Source organism: Artemia sp. Qi Xiang Cuo, chromosome 5 (genome assembly GCF_049724085.1).
Source record: "Artemia sp. Qi Xiang Cuo chromosome 5, ASM4972408v1, whole genome shotgun sequence".
Taxonomy (NCBI): domain Eukaryota; kingdom Metazoa; phylum Arthropoda; class Branchiopoda; order Anostraca; family Artemiidae; genus Artemia; species Artemia sp. Qi Xiang Cuo.
The window spans coordinates 23,864,205-23,887,597 of record NC_142798.1 but is presented as its reverse complement, the minus strand read 5'-3'; the positions used below and the strand labels follow the sequence as shown (position 1 = coordinate 23,887,597).

At 36.1% G+C, this 23,393-nt stretch overlaps 1 protein-coding gene across 3 annotated transcripts in view; it reads left to right on the top strand.

The window, feature by feature from the left end:
• LOC148951960 (progestin and adipoQ receptor family member 3-like) overlaps positions 1-23,393 on the top strand; it is a 71,215-nt gene that overhangs the window by 12,733 nt on the left and 35,089 nt on the right. For all 3 annotated transcript variants that reach the window (XM_089089448.1, XM_089089449.1, XM_089089450.1), the window contains exons 3-4: positions 4,555-4,738; positions 7,885-8,037. In XM_089089448.1, the coding sequence (XP_088945574.1) occupies positions 4,555-4,738; positions 7,885-8,037 (337 nt within the window). The remainder of the gene's footprint in view (positions 1-4,554; positions 4,739-7,884; positions 8,038-23,393) is intronic.

The window sequence follows — 23,393 nt, the reverse complement described above, 5'->3', positions numbered from 1 at the left end:
CTTTCAGTTGAAAAAAACTTGTTTTTTTTAAATATAATACTAAAGAAAACTGACTTGTTTTGTGGATGCTTGAATCATGCAGGTTTATCTTAGTTTTAATAAGATTTTTAAAGAAACTGGGTCGAGGGTAGGATGCGCACCCTTTCGCTGACATTTTTTATGTGAATGACGTTACATTCACATGCATTTCAAGAGCAAAAAGGTTTATGATAGTATTGCAATGACGTCATACATTGTATAAATTGTGTTGTATTCAGACTATATTTTTTATTAGTATAAATTATGTCTAGAAGACAACCCTAAAAAGAACCAAGTTAATGGCCTATAAAGCTTCCTTCAGGTTGAGTAACAAATTTTGAGCAACAAAAATTTAAACATTATGAGTGGTGCATCAGGATTTTAGAAATGTCTTAATGGGGCATGGCTAACTAACGCACATCCGTGATCATCCTTCTCGGCAAAAATGCTACATTTCGCGTTTTGGTAGAAAGGGGCTTGAAACCTCCTTCTAATAGCTTGCAGACATACTGAACTTGATGACGTAATTTTTATAAGGATCCCCCTTTTAGGAGCATTTTCCGTCTTTGTCTAGTACTATACATAGGTTATTTTCATAACTTTTGAGAGGTGACTACAGTGAATCAGTTTCAAACAGTTCGTGGTAGCGAACTGTAAGTAAGTAGCGACGCGACTCAAAAGTAACCGAAACTCTAAAAACGAAATTTTGATACCGATAGATATGTCAAGGGAATCGGCTTATTGTTCAAATCCCCTCCACCTCCCCTCCCCTACTTCCGTTACCTCCCCTGAGATCCTGTGAATTCCATTGGAAATGTAAATGCATACTTAATTTTTGATAACCAATACAGTGACAAAGCATGAGCTTTGCAGTGTGTTATTTTACTGATGGCCGAATGGATAATGGCAATTAAATATGTATCATAGTGTATTTCTTAATACGAGTTTTTTTCTTTTCAGTTACCCGGAGTGTTTCTTAAACTGTTCTAAGGCTTTCAAATGCACAAAAAAAGAAAATGAAAAAAGCAATAAAAAAAAGGATTGATGTCTCATGGGAAGAATACAGACATTGTCTTTTTCTTTTCTTTTTTTTTGTTCAACCCTTACTGGTTCGCTCCCGACGTAATGAGTCTGCTTCTTTTTGCAAAAGGGGTATTTTCTTTCCGGGAACTAAGGGTGTTCTATGGGTACTGATTATGCATACAAAGTCGTTATTCGGGTATCAGTATACTAAAAAATGACAATACCTTAAGAAAGTTGTTGTCTCATGGGAAGAAAGGGGAGGACAAGGATTACTTTGCAAGCCTCAAAGGCTTTGCTAAGACCTTTGACCCTGACAGATATTGCTGATCTGGAAAATATTATCTCTGATCTTTGGTTGCTGCTCGTTGACGCTGTTCTTTAGTCGGGATAGGGCCAGATTGTCTATTAGCTAAACAGGTTTAAATTGTGTAAAAGTATAGGAAAATATGGGAGCAATGAACAATATTGACAGCTCAGGGAGTCTGGGCTCCTATCTCTCCACTAAATTGATGCTAATTTACGAAAATGTAGGAGGAGGGTGGAGAGAATCGATTTTTCAAATGATAGAGGATAATTGTATTTTTAAAACCTTTTTTAAAGAAAATACCTAAGAGGGCGCTTTTCAAAATCTAGCGGTCTGATACCCTCTTGTAACCCCAATTGGCACCACTGTTCCATCCCTTCTACTTCTGTATCTGTACCTGGCATGATATAAGGTACACAGGACAGGTGTCTATAGCATAAGTAGAAAATGAACTTGCATGGGAAATTGTGATGATGTGTTTTTTCTTGACCGGTTAAGGTTTACATATACAAAAAGAAAGAAAAAATATTGCCACAGTATATATTTTATTCCATGAGTTTTAAAGTTTTGAGCTACGGAATCTTAGTGAAGTTTTTTTCATTTTTTTAACAATAAATAGCTATTATTTGCATTTACCTTTACTGCTTTGCTTCTATAAACTACGATTTTATTAAAATTTCATTTATCGTCTTCTTAAACGAGGGTACAAGCGCATTTCCCATGTTTCTTTAAAAAAAAAAAAAAAAAAAAAAAAGGCTAAAAATGCGGAGTTCGTGAACCTACTTGGAATTAAGGACATAATTTTTCTTTAAGGATTTTAAATGTCTATACATTCTAGTCAAACAAAAGAACAAGTGTCCTTAAGTTCTCTGAAGAATATTAAAACCTACCAATACCCTTATCTATAATAGGCATAGACAATTCTCCAGCCTAGTCAAGAAATGTGAATGCCATCCCCTTTCTATATAATTAGCTTATCATAGAATCTAAACAATGATATATTAGGATGGGGGGCCACTGGAGATTTGACTAGCATTATGTTAAAAAGAGATGTGTAGGATTTTCAGACACTATCAGTCACTATAGCAGAATTGATAGCAACATCTAGTGCATATAACCTAGGTCTTAAATCCCCCTTCTTGGACCCCCCTCCTTCCATTTCATCATTGAGATACCTTCAATGGTGAAGATACACGTATATACTCTAATTTTGAAAAATTCTATCAAACAGTTCGTGGTAACGAACTGTAAGTAAGGAGCGACCCGGCTCAATGGTAACCGAAACTCTAAAAAAAGGAATTTTGGTACCAATAGATACATCAAAAGAATCAGATTTTAATTCTAATTTCAAATATACAAGTTTCATCAAGTTTAATTATACCCATCAAAAGTTAAGCGCCTGAGAAAAGTTGGCTCATTTTCGAGAAACGGGAGAAACTCCTTCTAAAGACAACAGAACCTTACTGATATTCACACCATACGATTCAACGTATTGAAGAACTCACCTGCAGAAGTTTGAAGAGCCTTCTACAAAATTGTGGTCTTTTGCATTTTTGGCCAGAAGAAAGATCACGGGCTCCCACGCTTATTTTTTTCTCAAAGTCACCCAATTAAAATTTTGAGATAGCCATTGTGTTTAGCATAGTCGAAAACCTAATAAATATGTCTTTTACGATGACTTAATCCCCCACAGTTCCCAGGGGAAGGGCAGCAAGTTATGAAGTTTGCCCATTGCTTACATATTGTATTGGTTATTGGGAAGTATACATTTTCAGGAAGGATTTTTTTCTGGTGGGGGGGGGCTGGAGGAGGGGTTTATTCGGGAGAATCTTTCCGTGGAGGATTTTTCTTGGGGGTAAGGGACATTTCTATGAAGGGGGCGCCGGATTTCCAAGCATTATTTAAAAAACGATCAGAAATTAAATTAAAAAAACACGTACTTTCAACTGAAAGTAAGAAGCAACATTAGAACTTAAAATGAACAGAAATTATTACGTATATTAAGGGGGTCTCCCCCAAGTCAACACCTCGCTCTTTACGCAGCCGTTTTTTTTAGTCATTTAAAAAGATCTATCTATTCTAATTAAACGGCCTTTGTGATTCAGGCGTTGTTGTTTTAAATTTTGTTTCTGCTTCTAAAGTTAAGAGTGTGGTTCTCACATTAAAAGGAACATCCTTACATGCATTATAGCATCTCCGTATTAAAAAAAACAATAAAAAAAAAATAGCGATACGGCTCAATAGTAAGCGAAACTTTTAAAAACGGAACTTTGATGCCAATAAATGTATCAAAAGAATGGGCTTATAATGCTGATTCTAAATATATGAATTTTATTAAGTTTAGTATTACTCATCAAAGGCTACGAGCCTCAGAAAACTCACCTGATTTTTTAAAGAGGGAGAAACATCCCCTAAAAGGGAAAAATTTTTAATGAAAATCACACCGTCAGATTCAGCATATCAAAAAACCCTACAACATAGGTTTCAAGCTCATATCTGCAAAAATCTGCAACTTTGTATTTTTTGCCAGACGAGGAATATACGAATATAGAAGTTCGTTACGTAAGTTAATTTGTAAATTACGTCAGAACCAAATTTAGAGACAGCCATTTAGCAAAAGGAAAGTAAAATTTTTATGCAAATATTGTTTACTTATTCAATGACGGCGAGCTAAAATAAAAGCTGCATTAACTAAAAAACGATCAGAAATTAAATAAAAAAAACAAGTTTTTTAAACTGAAAGTAAGGAGCGACATTAAAACTTAAAACGAACAGAAATTATTCCGTATATAAAAGGGGCTGTCCCCTCCTTATCGCTCTTTACGCTAAAGTTTGACTCTGTCTCACAACTTTATTTTTTAAAACAATAAAAAACTTTAGCGTAACGAGCGAGGCGTTGAGGAGGGAACAGCCCCTTTCATATACGGAATAATTTTTGTTCGTTTTAAGTTTTAATGTCGCTCCTTACTTTCAGTTTAAAAAACTTGTTTTTTTTTATTTAATATTTTAAGAATTGAACTTGGACTGCAAAGAGAAGTCTAAAAGTGTGAAGCGATAAACAAAAGTGGCATTTTGCCACTTTTCAGTTTGCGTCTTCTTAATCGGTTACCATCTTTGCTTATATGACTATCTGCAATAATAGCGTCATAGCTGCAATAATAGCGTTTATCTGGAATAACAGCCGATTATATATTTAACTTTTATTCCAGTCTTTTTTGGTGGACAAATGAGACCCTTAATATCTGGACACATTTCCTCGGATGGATGCTTCACCTTTATTTGACGTTGCGAGATCATGTTCAGATTGCACCAGAAGTTTTTGGTGAGCCAGCTGCACCAGAAATGAGTCAAACAGACCGTTTTATAGGAGCATTTGTTTCTATCTGCTTTCAGGTTTGTAGTAAAAAATTAATTTAATCTAAAATTAGAAAGTAAAACATCCTGTTAAAATGCATTTTCCAGAAATAATTAATTTGGCCTTAAGCCAGGATAAATTCTTTAAATATTAGCTTCTTTTTCATCCATGTTGTGCTTTTCGAAAAACTACAAATATAATATTTCGGACTGGTTTTCTCTTATGTGGATTTTTTCTTTTCCCAATCGGGCACGTATACTGGCTAGTTTTTTTTCTAGGGGGAGGGGCAATAATGAAAGAAACATTATATGAAGTGCCAAAAAATTGCGAAAAAGGTACGATTTAGGAGTGGATTGGGCTCAGAGGTCACGCACCTTCTAAGTGATCACTTCTGTTATTTTGGGAGGGTTGAGAGTTCACCTAAGTCCCAATAATTCACAAAAAATATACCAAAAGATGATAATTAACCACAAATTGGTTAGATACATGGTTATTCTCTAATACGATTCAACCCCCCTTCCCCCTAGAAAAAGGAAACTTGATATGACGCATCTGTATTCTACTATAGTTAAAGAAAGATTCAGCTAACTTCTCTAGTGAATGTTAAAACAAATTAAGTTCGGCTATGTCGAATAACGAATCGCAAACAACACTGGTTTTGTCAAATTAGATCGATCAATCAAAAATAACGATTGCTTGTGTGAGAGAATCTTTTCAACTTTTCAGATTCACTTTTAGCCTAAATGTAAAACACGGGTCCTCATAGCAAACAAACCTAAATTTTCGCTTTTCTTTGAAGGTCGCTTCTACAACTAACCTCCGGGTTCATCACCCGATTAGAGGCTCATCGTATCTTAAAATTGGACCTTAAAGGGTTATTGAACTTCAACATTGTATAATATTGAGGTAGGTTACATGTTAGTCGCTAGTTCTACTTGTGATGAGCCAGTTTCACTACAACTGTTTGGAAAAAACCAATTCGATCTGTTGCTGGTCGTTGTCCTTTGTAAGGGTTTTCCAAAGTAATTATTCTGCATTTATGACCCCAAACATGGGTTAACTGTGATAGTTTAAAAATGAACTACACAAAACACAATGCGGAAGTTGCAGCAGTCAGCGACGAAGCCAAAAGGGCAAAACTTGGAGGTACAAATACTGTATACATCAGTGGCGGATCTAGGGTGACGAGGGGGGTGGGTTGCCCCCCCCTAGTGTAGTCTAAAGTAGTGCAATTTACTTAATTAACTCAATTTTGCGTTAATTAAACTTGCTCATGACGCACGTTAATCGGATCAATCTATTTTTCCTCCCCCCAATTTTTTTTTCGGATCAACCTATTTTGCCCCCCCCCTAAAAAAATCCTGCTTCCACCCCTGGTATACATGCGTTATTATTGTTTGAGGCGGGGATGGGAGGGGAGAGGCTGCAAGCTCATCAAAACTCCTGAAAATTGGTGTACTATACGAGAATTTTACAAAAACTTGGTGGAAATAATCAAACAGTTCGTGGTAACGAACAGTAAGTAAGGAGCGACCCGGCTCAATAGTAACCGAACTCTAAAAAATGATGTATCTATAAATTGATGTATCTAAAAAATGATACCAATAGATATATCAAAAGAATTAGATTATTATGCTGATTTCTAATATACAAGTTTCATCAAGTTTAATCTTATCTATCAAAAGTTAAACGCTTGAGAAAATTTGCCTTATTTTCGAAAAAAAGGGGGAAAGAACCCCTAAAAGTCATAGAACTTTAATGAAAATCACATAATCAGATTCAGCGAATCAGAGAACCCTACTAGAGAAGTTTCAAGCTCCTATCTGCAAAAATGTGGAATTTTGTATTTTTGTATTTTTTGCAAGAATGTGGGATGCGTGTTTATTTGTTTCTTTGTTGTTTTTTTCCCAGGGGTGATCGTATTCGTATCGATCCAGTAGTCCTAAAATATCGTGAAAGGGCTCATTCGAACGGAAATCAAAAGTTCCAGTGCCCTCTTTAAGTGACCAAAAAAATTGGAGGGTAACTTGGCTCCCTACCACACTCATTTTTCTCCCAAAGTCATCCGATCAAAATTTTGAGATAGCCATTTTGTTCAGAATATTCGAAAATCTAATAAATTTGTCTTTGATGATAACTTAATGCCCCACAGTTCCCGGGGAAAGGGCTGTAAGTTATGAACTTTGCCTATTGTTTACATATAGTATTGGTTAATGGGAAATACACAGACGATTTCAGAAGGATTTTTTTCTGTTGGGGGGTTGGAGGAGTGGGTTACATGGGAGGATCTTTCCATGGAGGATGTTTTCTTGGGGGAAGGGACATTTCTATGAAGGGGGTGCCGGATTTCCCAGCAGTATTTAAAAAACAATCAGAAATCCCATAGAAGAATCAAGTTTTTTCAACTAAAAGTAAGAAGCAACATTAAAACTTAAAACGAACAGAAATTATTACGTATATGAGGGGGTTCGCACCCTAGTCTATGCCTCGCTCTTTACGCTAAAGTTTTTTTTAGGACTTTCGAAACAGCTATCTATCCTAATTAACCGGCCTTTGTCATTCAGGGGTTTGTGATTCAAACAGAATTCGAACTTTAACGTAAAGAGTGAGGTATTGACTAGGAGAGGGGGGGGGGGGCGAACTCCCTAATATTCGTAATAAAACATACTAATATAGAATTTTGTTGCGTAAGTTAATTCGTAAGTTACGTCAGAACAAAATTTCGAGAAAGCCATTTAGCCAAAAAAAGTTAAATTAATATACAAATTTCGTTTTAATTATTCATGTACGGTGAGCCAAAATCAAAGCTGCCCCTTTCATACACGGAATAATTTCTGTTCGTTTCAAGCTTTAATGTCGCTCCCTACCTTCAGTAGAAAAACAACTTGCTTTTCTAATTTAATAATAATATAAATCCATAACCGAGAGGACAAACTTTCCAATGACGTGGATGGCATGGATTTTCATACAGGGTACGGAAATGACACTTGGATATACTTATTTCGTAATTATATAACGTCGGCTTTTTTTTACCTAAAATAGCTAAAAAAAGGGACTTTCCTCAATTCTGGGTTTTCAAACCCTATGTCTGGGTACATATATTTAGAAGGATCTGATCTCTAAAACTCCTCTGTATACTTAGCTGTGCTTAAACATTTTTAATGATTAATTTTCTTTCTTTCAGTGTTGCACGGGTCTTTCTACTTTGTATCATATATTTCATTGCCGTTCAGCAGAGTCCTTCCAATGTTGGCTTGGAATAGATCTGCTTGGTATTTCTGCCTCTCTTCTTGGAATTTTTGTGTCAAGCGTTTACTATGCTTTTTGGTGTCACCCGGTATGTTTTTAATCTGTCTAAGCAGTAAGGCTTATTTTTTTTCTCTGACTTAGTTTAAAGGCTCGCACATTTTGGTTTCCTGACCTTCTAACTTTAAGAATTACCTTACCGCCTTAGAACTGAGTTTTTCTTTGACCATTAAACACCTTTGAACGACGTCTACTGAATAGTGTCTCGAGGGAGATGGAATCTTTTTATTTAAGAAATTTGATTATTTTTTTAGCCGCAAAAGAATTCATGTTAACGTACTATGTGCAAATAGTGTAACGAACGTGGTTTATCTGTTACATTTTCGCAGCATATGAATTTCTCTCTTTTGCACCACGAGTCTAAGAAATAGCGACGGAGCCACCAGTTCCAGAGACTGTACTGGCTAGTTTCAAATACGAATGGTGATTTTCATGGAATTTGTTTTTTTTTTGTGCAATTTTGCTAGTTCTTTGTGGTTTTTTTTTCATCAAGGATTCTCTTTTTAGATAAACTAAAAGCGTGGCTCTTTTAGCAACACAATTAAAACATATAACAAAGAGAAATTATTCTATATATGAGGGACGCTACCCCTTCCTCAACCCTAGCTCTTTAAGCTAAAGTCTTAAAGTTCTTCAAAAATTCTTCACATTCAACGGCCCTTGTTTTTGAGCAGTCTTTCTTAAATAGCTTGGACAAAAAGTCAAACTTTAGCGCAAAGAGTGAGTGTAACCACACAGGCTAGACAAGTAATTTCTGGAGAAATTGTCAATAACATCCAAAAAGAACGTACTTACTGTAGGTGAATAAGACTTTCAATGATTTTTGAGTGGATTTCTAAAAGTTTCATTTATCTGGCTCAACTACTTTCTTTGATGATATTAAATAAAGTTTGCGTCAGAGTTGCTGTTTCTACTAGTGTGAGTAAATTAATACCAAACTTCAGAAGTAAGTTGATAGTGGCACCTTGAGGTCCATTCAACTAATAAATAATGTGTAGGTTAGGATGATTCTCTTTCAGCAGCTAAAGTTTCTTCTAAGCCATTAGGCGGCGGAAGACAGCGTGTCCTGGCCTGTAAATTCAGTTTAAATTTTGTGGTGAATGATTTAAAAATATTTTTAGTTTTTAGAGCATGGAATACCTAGATATAGTGAATTAATTCAAACTTTAAGTTGTTAAATAAAAAGTAGCCTGTGGTTGACACTTGCTATCCAAACCAAATCTTAGATCTGCATTTCTAGGCTCGTGATCGATATTACACATTTGTTCTGAGTCAACCTACTTGCCTTCTTTCCCATCTTTCCATTCTTGTACCTTCTCTTTCCCATTCTTCTACCATCTTTCCAATTCTTTTTTTTCTTTAGATATGTTCTCTCTGTCAAGAAAATTAAATAAAAAAAACAACAAATTTTTTCAACTGAAAGTAAGGAGCAACATTAAAACTTAAAACGAACAGAAATTATTACGTATATGAGGGGGTTCATCCCCCCCTCGTCAATACCTCGCTCTTTACACTAAAGTTCGAATTTTATTCGAATAACAAACCCCTGAATTACAAAGGCCGTTTAATTAAAATGGATAGCTCTTTTGAAAGTAATAACAAAAACTTTAGCGTAAAGAGTGAGGTATTGACTAGGAGGCGAACTCCCTCATATACGTAATAATTTTGTTCGTTTTAAGTTTTAATGTTGCTCCTTACTTTCATTTGAAAAGTCTTGTTTTTTTATTTAATTTCTGATCGTGTTTTAAATAATGCTGGCAAATCCAGCGCCCCCTTCATAGACATGTCTCTTCCCCCATGAAAACATCCTCATTGGAAATATCCTCCCACGTAACCCCCTCCTCAGACTCCCCCCCCCCTAAGAAAAAAAGTCCCTCCTGAAAATGTCTGTATACTCCCCGATAACCAATACTATATGTAAACAATGGGCAAAGTTCATAACTTGCAGCCCTTCCCCTGGGAACTATGGGAGATGAAGTCATCCTCAAAGACATATTTATTAGATTTTCGACTATGCTGAACAAAATGGCTATCTCAAAATTTTGATCAGAAGACTTCGGGAAAAAGATGAGCGTCGGAGGCCTAGTTACCCTCCATTTTTTGGGCCACTTAAAAAGGGCACTAGAACTTCTAATTCCGTTCGAGTTTGCCCTCTCACGATATTCTAGGACCTCTGGATCGATGCGATCACCCCTGGAAAAAAAAACAAGAAAAAAGCAAATAAACACGCATCCGTTATCTTTCTTCTGGCAAAAAATACCTAACTCCACAGTTTTGCAGACAGGAGCTTGAAACCTCTACAGTAGGGTTTTCTGATACGCTGAATTTGATGGCTTGATTTTTATTCAGATTAAATCCCTTTTTGGGGATGTTTCCCCCTTTTTTCGAAGATAAGGCAAATTTTTTCAGGCTCGTAACTTTTGATGGGTTAGACTAAGCTTGACTAAACTAAGACTAAACCGTTTTTTAAAGTTTCGGTTACTATTGAGCCGGGTCGCTCCTTACTTACAGTTCGTTACCACGAACTGTTTGACTATAGAGAGAACTAGACCATGATCATTACAATCAGGATTCTTATTTTCACATAAACCAGATTTCGCGTGAAAATAGCATGTAGTTGCCTCCAGTGAAAAAACAACAACATTTGTTAGAATAAATTTGTATCTTAATCAATTGAGCTGGGGCTAAGGCATTTTTAAGCTATTTTATAAATCATATACATGCATTACAAGATGGCCATTTTATAAAATATAACAGCATTTTTCTTCACATTAATGATTGTTCTTAGCTCTAGGGATGCAATAAGTCTATTTTCAAGGGCCTTTTGCTCTGCTTTGATGCTTAATGTCTAAAATTAGTTTATAAAGGGTTTCAATGGGTCTATATTATAGTTGTATAGGTCTAAGGACACAGTATTATAGTCCCTATGCATTAACAAAAATAAAACAAGTTAGGTTGTCTCTATTACCGTCTTAATGAATAGCTTCCTTGGATGGTTTTTTCAATATGCTGAAAAACGAGCCAGCTGCTTGATCTGGTTCGGCAGCCTTGCAGATTTTATGTATTCTCAAACAGGTCTTAAGTCTCATATTATGTTATTATCATAACGAGTGTCTTCGCTTTATGATTCCCCCCCCCCCTAAAATGGGGCTTTTGGATGTTTTTAGTAGAGAACTTTTCAGTTTGTGATTTGGAGATTTCTAGGCTTTGCACAAGTCTTCTGGGTTATTTTTGGGTTTTAGTTAATGAGAATAAAGGGAAGTCACATGGTTTAGAATCTTTTGATATTCAATATCATAGAATGTGAGATCGGACGTGAAATATGTTTAAATGATTGCCTGTTGTGGATAGTTCTGATCTGACACCGAAAGCAACTTGATTCGATTTTGTTCGATAATTACATTTTAGAATATTCAAAAATGTTGACAATTTATCAGCTTAGTCACTTCAGCTTGGTACTCTCTAACCCTTTGTTCGAAAGTATTATGGGATAAAAACGGTACTCTTGCATTATGCGGGCCTCTCGGGTTAACTACTATAGAGTAGGCAATGATAAAACCCGTTTTGATATGTTTATCGCCACAGACTAGGCAATGATAGCGTGGTTTTCATTGCGTATACGATATTAAACTGTGTTTTTTTTTGATTTAGGGAGGGAAGGTACCTAGATTAGGTTAAGTTCCGCATTTAATATATGCTATGCTTTACCCCCCACCCCAACCCCAAATATGCAAATATATAGCCCAAATTTGTTTCTAAAAAACTATATATTAATCCAATTTTATTTTATTTAATTAGCATTAACCAAACTTGACTTTTTAGAAAGGTCCGCATAATGTAAGAGTGCTATAAAAACTTATCAAACAGTTCGTGGTAACGAACTGTAAGTAAGTAGCGACCCGGCTCAATGGTAACCGAAACTCTAAAAAACGGGATTTTGATACCAATAGATACATCAAAAGAATCAGATTTTAATTCTGATTTCAAATATATAAGTTTCATTAAGTTTAGTCTAACCCATCAAAAGTTACGAGCATGAAAAAATTTGTCTTATTTTAGAAAAAAGGGGAAAACATTCCCTAAAACTGATAAAACCTTAATGAAAATCACACCATTACATTCAGCCTATCAGAGAACCCTACTGTAGAGGTTTCGAGCTCCTATCTAAAAAAATATGGAATTTTACATTTTTTGCCAGAAGAAAGATCACGGATGCGTGTTTATTTGTTTGTTTATTTATTTGTTTGTTTGTTTGTTTGTTTTTTTCCCCAGGGGTGATTGTATCGACCCAGTAGTCCTAGAATATCGTAGGAGGACTCATTTGAATGAAAATTAAAAGTTTTAGTTCCAATTTTAAATGACCAAAAAATGGAGGGCAGCTAGAACCACTTCCATGCTTTTATTCCAATGTGTCCAGATCAAAATTTTGAGATACCAATTTTGTTCATTAGGGTCAAAAATATGATAACTATCTCTTCGAGGATGACTTAATCCCCCAAAGTCCCCAGGGGGAGGGCTGAAAGTTATGAACTTTACTCAATGTTAACATATAGTATTGGTTATTGGGAAGTATACAGACTTTTTCAGAGGAGATTTTTTCTGGTAGGTGGGGGAAGGAGAGGGTCGGGGGCTATATGGAAGGATCTTTCCATGAAGGAAGTTTTCATGGGGGAAGGGACATTGCTATGAAGGGGGCGCCGGATTTCCCAGCATTATTAAAGAAAAAGATCAGGAATTAAATAAAAAAAACAAGTTTTTCAACTGATCAACTGATTGTGATTAAGAGGTCATTTTTCAAGAACTGGAAAAAATTCGAACATAGTTTAAAGAGCAGGGTATTGACTAGGGGGCGAACCCTCTAATATACGTGTTAAAAATTTATGAATATAGAAGTTTGTTACGTAAGTTAATTATAAGTTACGTATATTTATTACTAATAAAAACGTTCGTAAATAAAATTAAACAAGTTTCGTGAAAGCCATTTAACCAAATATAATATGCAAATTTTGTTTTAATTATTCATGTACGGTGAGCCAAAATCAAAACCTGCATTAATTCAAAAACGTTCAAAAATTAAATAAAAAAAACAAGTTTTTTTAACTGAAAGTAAGGAACGACGTTAAAACTTAAAACGAACAGAAATTATTCCGTATATGAAGGGGCTGTCCCCTCCTCAACGCCTCGCTCTTTACGCTAAAGTTTGACTTTCTCACAACTCTATTTTTTTAAACAATAAAAAAAATTTAGCGTAAAGAGCGAGGCGTTGAGGAGGGGACAGCCCCCTTCATATACGGACTAATTTCTGTTCGGTTTAAGTTTTAACGTCGTTCCTTACTTTCAGTTAAAAAAACTTGTTTTTTTTATTTAATTCGATCAGGAGTGGAGAAGGCAAAGTCTTATAGGTGTTGAAAAAATTGAAAAAAAATGGATGCGACTCCCTGCTAGCGCTTGCTTTTTTAAGAAAAACGCCACCAGAACCGAGCCATTCGTTTATTCTAAAATCCACAGTCACGTTTGTGCTTACTCTTGGTTCTTGGTTTCACCAACCGTATCTTTAAAATGTTCTCCTAGTGCAGTAGAAACCATACAGACAGGCAGCCGAAACAAGCTCAGAACAAAACGATACGTGCAGCTCTTAGGACAGGATACGGTATCAAGAGATCACAAGAATGTTCCGAATGAATGTGTTGAGCTACTTCTGCAGATGAAAAGTGCCCAGGTTTCAGCTGTCATCGAAAAAGGGTGAAAATGCTGGAGTTATTTGACTAGATTCTAATTCTGACAAAAATCAGATTTCCTTTTTTTTTGCTTAATATGACTAGATTCAAAGGCAAGTATTGGTTTATCAACTCTGTAACCTTGGGTTGTAAGGCAACCTTATAACCCGAATTTCCCAGGATAGAAAGATAAAAACTTAATAACTCATTAATTTGACCAGCATATCCATCCGTGACGTGCTGACAAAACCAATTCAGCAATCTTGTTGGTTATGTATAACAGAATATAGATCTGGAGTTTGTTTCTCTTACTCGTCTTTCTGCACCCTGCACGCCTTATTGGACCTTACAACACGAATTTGAACAATACCCAAACATTATTTTATTGTCTAACTTTAAAGTAGTACTCAAAGTTCATCTAAAAAAAAATCATATTCTTAAAGTTCAAATTTTCAGTAGTATTTGGAAAGATCTGCCGTCAGATAACTCGTATTCATAATTTTCATATGACCCAGATTCCGAAAAACTGGTGCGGGAGTTTGTTAATCAAGACCAAACTTGCCTAGTCGATAATTTAAAAGCATTGTTTTAAACGTCAAAAGAAGATGGGCATATCTTCAAAAACGTCAAAAGAATTATTTGGTACGAATAATTGTCTTGAGTTCAGAAATAAGTTGTCATGAATAACTGTTGTTACAAAGCTTTACTATTGATTTGAAAAGAATCGGAAAATGGTGGAATCCGTAGGGATTTTGGAATTTAAAATATGGATTTTCCACCAGCCTTGAAAGATCTGAAGTGGGAAACATTAACCATAATAGATTTTTTTCTTTACTTTGCTTCCCTGTTCAGTCATATAGGCAGGAATTTATTTCAGGGGATTTTGTACAAGAATTATTGCACTGTTCAAGGAGAAAAAACACGCTGATTAGGTTTGGTTGTCACTCCAGTGTATAAAAAAAACTTACACACACGCACACAAAAAAGCCAACTGTAAACAAAATAAAATAAGAAAAACCACAAATTTTAGGCATAAGAAACAAACGTACCACCAAAACATAGGGGGGGGGGACAATTATATATATATATATATATATATATATATATATATATATATATATTTTTTAAATGAAGATACAAAGGAAAAGGACTTGAACTTGCCCTATGTTGATTCTGGGAATCTTGAATCTGATACTTCATAAGAAATCAATTTAGTAAAAAGGGCGTCACTGCAAATCTGAATAAATATATCACCCTAATTTTAGTGCTGAATTGAGGACAGAGCTTTCTTAACCAAGCCGGGGGTGCCCATAGGATGGGGGTAGGCTAATTGCCTTTAAAATTAGAAAAATCCCATTTTAGTATTTTCACTAAAGGAGATTGATAAAAATTGAATATGTGAAGGTATTCCTCTCGAATATATTCCTTCATTATCCAGCCTAAGCTTCAATGGTATTCTATGGTATGGTACAAGGGTGAATAGGAATCACGTCATTACTTTTGGTAAACTTGTCGAAACTGGGTTAATCAAATTTGTGTGCAGTGATTTCCATAAAGCAGAGATTTTTAGAATACAAATTTTCATAGATTTTTGGAAATACCTTTTTTTTTATCTTCATGTCTTTTTGTATGTTCAGTGATTGTCACACATGAACTATACAAAGGTAAAAGAAACTTACTTTAAAATATCATGTCCGAATTAGCAACATGTTGATTTGCATACTATTTATACTAAATTTCATAGCTTCAACGCTCCAAGTTCCAGCTAAGACCAATCATTGTCTTTTGTCATTCAATTGGCCTGTTTCGTTTCATACAAGGTGGGATATTAATTCAGCAGCACTGCTTTATGCAAATAAATACACACAAATTTGATTATCCCAGTTTCGGCACGTTTAACAAAATTAATAACGTGATTCCTATTCGTCCTGTTACTGTTCGATAGAATTCTGTTGAAGCTCTGACTGAATAATGAATCGAAGGGGAATATCTTCACAAATTCAAAGTGACAATTCCTAGAAATCTCTAAAAAATCCATAGGACTTGTAAAAATCCCTAGACAAACCCCCGAATGAAAAAGTTCACCCATAAAAGAAAATGAAATTCCCATTTTAAAGGGAGGGAAATTTCTAAGGTGGAAGCACCGGTCAGGTGCTAAAAAAGGTGTCTGCATGCATTTCGAGCCCATAAATTCTGTTTTCGTAGTATTATTGTGTAATTTGCCTCCCGGCTGGAGCGAATTTAACCAAGGATCAATTTTGAATTTTCTTGACAAATATGCCGCTAAACAAGAAGAAAAAAAGATTTACAATCAAGACCCGGAAGAACTGTCGTTCTTCCGGTATGGTTTTGTGTAATGGTCCACATATCAGAGTGTCCTTGGCTCACGCGTCACCGTATGGATAAACAAATGTGTATTTTGAAATAATCTGAGAAATATTGAAAAAAACAAAGCCTTTTCGTGGTCACTGGATTAACAGATTTGAATTTTAGGAAAGAGCTACTTGGCCTCGTGTGTAGCCACATCAAAATATAAAAAAAATTAAGGTTTCAAAATCTAGTAACAACTGAGCAAGTTCGAAAAATACAGACTATCATAAGAACAATAAATGAAAACTGCTGTTACGGCTGATAACATTCTAAAAACTCATTGGAGTAGCCATCCACCTGAGGCCAACACGGCTACAGATGACCTGGCTCAACACATTCTGTTCTGAGCTTGACTTTCTACCTCCTCCAATGAAGCTCCTGCTTCCTTTAAATCTTTTCTTATTGCCTCATCCCACCCCATATGAGGACATCCTGCTTTTATTTTGCCAAAGCTGTATTTACAAAATGTAACATTTGGGTTCAAACCCATTCATCCTCAACATTTTACCCAACTGTCTTAGCCTTTCTTTGGTTCTAGCCCTAGATAAAGACAATGGCATCAGAGCACATTTATATTAAAGTGTATTGTTTGTTATGCGGTCGTTCGAAAGAGTACCAAAACAATCGTCAGATAACTCCTGTGGAAAAGCGTCTCTCATTTATTCTTCAACTTTTCAAAACTCGATGTTGTAGATTACGACATCGGCGCTTGTAGATTAAGATTAAATAAAAAAAACAAGTTTTTTAAACTGAAAGTAAGGAAAGACATTAAAACTTAAAACGAACAGAAATTATTCCGTATATGAAAGGGGCTGTCCCCTCCTCAACGCCTCGCTCTTTACGCTAAAGTTTTTTATTGTTTTAAAAAATAAAGTTGTGAGACAGAGTCAAACTTTAGCGTAAAGAGCGAGGCGTTGAGGAGGGGACAGCCCCTTTCATATACGGAATAATTTCTGTTCGTTTTAAGTTTTAATGTCGCTCCTTACTTTCAGTTTAAAAAACTTGTTTTTTTTATTTAATTTCTGATCGTTTTTTAGTTAATGCAGCTTTTATTTGTATAAAAATTTTACTTTTCTTTTGCTAAATGGATGTCTTTACAAATTAACTTACGTAACGAACTTCTATATTCGTATATTTTTCTTCTGGCAAAAAATACAAAGTTGCAGATTTTTGCAGATATGAGCTTGAAACCTATGGAATAGGGTTCTCTGATACGCTGAATCTGACGGTGTGATTTTCATTAAAATTCTTTCACTTGTAGGGGATGTTTCCCCCCTCTTTAAAAAATCGAGTGAATTTTCTCAGGCTCGTAGCCTTTGATGAGTAATACTAAACTTAATAAAATTTATATATTTAGGATCAGCATTATAAACACATTCTTTGATACATTTATTGACATCAAAATTTCGTTTTTAAAAGTTTTGATTACTATTGAGCCGTATCGCTTGTTTTTTTATTGTTTTTTTTATTACGTATATGTTATTACTTATATGAAGGGGTTATCCCCTTAGTCAATACCACGCTCTTTACGTTAAAAGTGAAAAAAAATTTTGATTCAGAAACCCCTGAGTCACACAGGCCGTTTAATTAGAATAGATAGCTCTTTTGACAGCACTAAAAAAAAAACTGCAGCGTAAAGAGCGAGGTATTGACTTGGGGAGAACCCCCTCACATACGTTATAATTTCTGTTCGTTTTAAGTTCTAATATTCCTTCTTACATTTCAGTTGAAAAAACTTGTTTTTTTTTATTTAATTTCTGATCGTTTCTTAAATAATGCTTGGAAATCCGGCGCCCCCTTCATAGAAATGTCCCTTACCCCAAAGAAACATCCTCCACGGAAATATTCTCCAGAGTAACCCCCTCCTCTAGCCCCCCCCTCCAGAAAAAATCCTTCCTGAAAATGGTTGTATACTTCCCAATAACCAATAAATAATGCTTGCAAGTCTGGCGCCCCCTTCATGGCAATTTCCCTTCCCCCATGAAAACTTCCTTCATGAACAGATCCTCCAACATAACCACCGACCCACCCTTCCCTCCCACTACCAGAAAAAAAACCTCCTGAAAACTTCTGTATACTTCCCAATAACCAATACTATCTGTTAACATTGGGTAAAGTTCATAACTTTTAGCCCTCCCTCTGGGAACTTCGGGGGATTAAGTCATCCTAAAAGACATATTTATCATATTTTCGACCATGCTGAACAAAATGGCTATCTCAAAATTTTGATCGGGTGACTTTGGAAAAAAATAGGCTTGGGAGGGGGCCTAGTTGCCCTCCAGTTTTTTGGTCACTTAAAAAGGGCACTAGAGCTTTTAATTTCAATTCCAATGAGCCCTCCCACGATATTCTAGGACCACTGGGTCGATACAATCACCCCTGGGTAAAAAAAACACAAAAACAAACAAATAAACACGCATCCGTGATCTTTCTTCTGGCAAAAAATGTAAAATTCCACATTTTTGTAGATAGGGGCTTGAAACCTCTACAGTAGGGTTCTCTGATACTCTGAATATGATGGTGTCATTTTTATTAAGGTTCTATAACTTTTAGGGGGTCTTTCCCCCTTTTTTCTAAAATCAGCCAAATTTTCTCAGGCGCGTAACTTTTGATGGGTAGCATTAAACTTGATTAAAGTTATATATTTGAAATCAGCATTGAAATTTGATTCTTTTGTTACATCTATTGGTATCAATAACCCGTTTTCTAGAGTTTCGGTTACCATTGAGCCGGGTCGCTCCTTACTTACAGTTCGTTACCACGAACTGTTTGAAAATTAAATATAAAAAAGCAAGTTTTTTTAACCGAAAGTAAGGAGCGACATAAAAACTTAAAACGAACAGAAATTATACCGTATATGAAAGGGGCTGTCCCCTCCTCAATATCTCGCTCTTTACGCTAAAGTTTTTTATTGTTTTAAAAAATAAAGTTGTGTGACAGATTCTAACTTAAGCGTAAAGAGCGAGGTATTGAGGAGGGGGCGAACCCCCTCATATCCGTAATAATTTTTGTTAGTTTTAAGTTTTAATGTTGCCCCTTACTTTCAGTTGAAAAAACTAGTTTTTTAAATAATGCTGGGAAATCCGGCGCCCCCTTCATGGAAATGTCCCTTCCCCCAAGGAAACATCTTCCATGGAAGGATCCTCCCCCATAACCCTTCTTCCAACACCCCTCCCTCCATCAGAAAAAAATCCCTCCTGAAACGTCTTTATACTTCCCATTAACCAATACTATATGTAAACAATGGACAAAGTTCATAATTTTCAGTCCTTCCCCCGGAAACTTTGGGGGATTAAGTCAACGTCAAAGACTTATTTTTTTAGGTTTTCGACTATGCTGAACAAAATGGCTATCTCAAAATTTTGATTGGGTGACTTTGGGAAAAAATGAGCGTGGGAGGGGGCCAAGTCGACCTCCATTTTTGTGATCACTTAAAAAGAGCACTAGAATTTTTGAATTCCATTAAGATGAGTCCACTCCCATTGTTCTGGGTCTACTTGATCGGTACGATCACGCCTGGATTAATGAAAAAAAAACAAATAAACACGCATCCGTGATCTTTCTTCTTGCAAAAAATACAAAATTCCACATTTTTCCAGATAGGAGCTTGAAACTTCCGCAGTAGGGTTTTCTGATACGCTGAATCCGATGGTGTGATTTTCATTAAAGTTCTATGACTTTTGGGGGGTGTTTCTCCAAGGCTGTATCTAGGGGGGTTACCCGGTTTGCCCCCCCCCCGAAATTTTTGACCGAGTTGAAAATAAGTCGAAAATTAGTAAACCCTAGGTAACAATAAGTAAAATTAGTCGAAAACTGAGTCAAAAATTAGTAAACCCCCCCGAAAAATAATCCTGGATCCGCCCTTGCGTTTCCCCCTTTTTTCGAAAATAAGGCAAATTTTCTCAGGCGCGTAACTTTTGATGAGTAAGACTAAACTTAGTGAAACTTTTATATTTGAAATCAACATAAAAATCTGATTCTATTGATGTATCTATGGGTATCAAAATTCCGGTTTTCAGAGTTTCGGTTACTATTGAGCCGGGTCGCTCCTTACTTACAGTTCGTTACCACGAACTGTTTGATGCTTGACCACTGTCATTATTCTTGCCTTTAGTGCCTTGCCTCCTTTTTAAGATTAAATAAAAAAAACAAGTTTTTTCAACTGAAAGTAAGGAGCAAAATTAAAACATAAAACGAACAGAAATTATTACGGATATGAAGGGGGTTGCCCCCTCCTCAACACTCTTGCTCTTTACGCTAGTTTTTTAGTACTTTAAAAAAAGCTTCTTATTGTTTTAATTAAACGACCCTTTTGTTTCAGTGGTGTGGTCGTACTTAAAGAATTGGGACGAAGTTCAAACTTTAGCGTAAAGATTGAGATGTTGAGGAGGGGGCGACCTCCTTCTTATACGTAATAATTTCTGTTCATTTTAAGTTTTAATGTTGCTCCTTACTTTCAGTTGAAAAAAAACTTTTTTTTATTTAATTTCTGATCTTTTTTAAATAATGCCAGTAAATCTGGCCCCCCTCCACGAAGAAATTCCCCTCCCCATGGAAACATCCTCTAGACATTGAATCCCGGTGAAAATTTACCTCGGACAATTACCCTTAAAAGCTCCACGCGTAAAATTGAGACGGAAAAGAGAAAGCAAGAAATATGAAAATAATTTTGTGTAGGAATTCAGGCAAATTCCCCCAGTGCAAAATTTCCCCTGACAAGTTAGTCTCCTGGAAACTTCTCTCCCCACGGAAAATTTCCCCCGTGGGTCAATCCACGCCAAATCATCCAATCGTGACTGCGCGTGAAATTCCAATTTTGCTGAAAAAATTCTCAGCTGTTCTCTTCATTGATAGTACACACAGTATTTTTTTTTTTTTTGAAAGCTAGTTTTTCGGGAAAAAATTTCCAAAGTTTCAAAATTCGCAAAAAACGAGATTTTTTGAAAAAAAAATCCAAAAAGTTGGTATTTTTTTCTACTTATTTATCCAATTATCTACATAGCCAGGAGAGATTGGATAGAAAAAATTGAGGCAATCCGATAACGACGGAAGAACTGACGGCCAACCGAAGTTTTTAAACCCTTGTGCGAAAAAGCAGAACTTCAAAAATCTGTAAATTCTTAACGGTAAGAGCTAGGATGCCATTTTTTTTTTATTCTTGTCCTCTTGTCACCAGGTACAAAGGAAAGTTTTGTATTTTGTCTTATTGCTTTTAGTTTCGGAGGTATTTTCATAGAATTTTGACAAATTGTGAAAATTGTCACTTTTCATCCCCAAAAAAAGCTCTGTAGGCAACGCGATCCAAGAAAACTACTTATTAGGTCCTAAACTACCAAACGTGACCTACCCTGAAACCGTAAAAACCTCGATGGCAAAATTAGATCCTGATTTTTAAAAGAAGATTGAAGTTGGACCGTTTTTCAAGTTTCCTGTTATCATAAAAATGCAGATTCTTCTATCGCCAATTATTGCATTTTTATTTGGTTAGCGAACATATCTTTTAATATGGCCACTCATGCTGTATCTCGTGTAACCAATCTCAAACTTTTCTAGTTTGAATGTAATTCATCAATTCAGGCACCTGGTATTCTTAGTATGTAGCATAGTATACTAAAGTTTTTTTAGCCTACCCTTCATGTGAACTTGTCCGGAAATGGCTGATTTTATATTTCTTGAAACAAATAGACGCTTCTTCAAAACTACTTAGATCAATTAAGTTAGAAAAAAATGAAATAATGAAAATAAAACAATTAATGGTTGCTTTCTCTGCTTTTCTTCTTGTAAGTTTTGAATGTTTCTGTAACAACGGCTACTACATCTGGCTCTAAAACAAAGTTTCTTGCGGAGTGACTACGAGACTCAGGAATAGGCAGCTTTTGTAGTAAGTTAGCAGCTGGTACTATGCACGTGTCGTCAGGCCGAGGCCAACGAAAACTTGAGCATGGTCCATTTGGGTGCATAAACTTAGCTTCAACTTCGCCACTCTCCTCATCAATGCTTACAACACACCCCACCCACCAATCAGAGCCATACACACAGGCTACGTAGTCTCCCGAGTCCAGATCGGTTAAAAGGACGTTCTCGAAATCTAACCGCAACACAATAAATTCTTCTCTTGGCAAGATAGTACCCAAATCCGATAAAACGCAAGCACTGATATTATTTTTGCCTTTGGGCCTAAAACTGTGAAATGACTGAGTTCCAGGAATAGTAATAGCTTTCTCAAAGTGGTCTTCGAGGCAACTTTCAAAGTTTTCATTAACGTTATTTGACGAAACGCAAAATACTGTAATGTTGGGTAGGGACTTATCTGCCCACTCATAAAGATCGTGTGCCTTAAGTATCTGATTGTCAAATGGCCTTTGCAAGCTGGCGCGAGCTGCTAGTCTTTTCACAGTACCGCCAATCCCATCACACGCATTCTTTCCATGACACGAAGCAAAGAAATTCCACTCAGAATCTAACCCAAAGTCAGTGAAATGGCAGCTCAAATTTGCAAAGTTTTTTCTGTTTTTGTACTGGGATCCTGCACCGTCGCTGAAATAATAGATTTTGCAAAGGCCGGGAATCATAGCCTTAACGTGAAGCAATACGACTTTCAAAAAAGTGTGAACTGCAGCAGGGTTATGGTCCATGTGGTCGCTGATAACACACAAACTGTTGCTGAACAGGCTATCACCCCTAAGCCAATATACCACAAACGGATGTAATGTTGCCTGAGAATTTTTCCAGTGAAAACCCTGAACTGCGTCTTGGACCAAAAAGGAAAAATTTTCTGCAAAGTCTAAAAGCAGGAGGACCTCATTGGAGCAGAGATTCTGCTTTAGTTGGTCTATGTAATTTTGCTGACGGACTGAAATGAAATGGTGTACTGTAAGGTTCCGGATTGACTCGACGAAATTCGGTATGAACACATCTATCGTTTCTTCTACTTGTCTAAGAACTGTTCGGTCCACATGTACCCACTCTTTATAGGTCACTGAATCAGATTCAGCTAGTTCCTCCCAGAGAAAACTCTCCAAGTCGTTTTGTTTATCAAAACATACAGTGCACATGTGTATCATGCACATTTCATTTCTGATAGAGCATACACCTTTGGACATCAAATCCTTGAGCGAAATCCTTATATCAGCGCCTAATGATTTAAGCTTAGCATTTTGGTGGTACAGACAAACACATACCGAATGTACCCCACTTGAGCCAGCTATAACACACCAGGGTGGCTTAAGCTCAGCAAATTTGCTGCGTCCGATTTTGAAATCCGGCTTGTCCTCATTGTCCTTCTTAAATAACTCGTAAA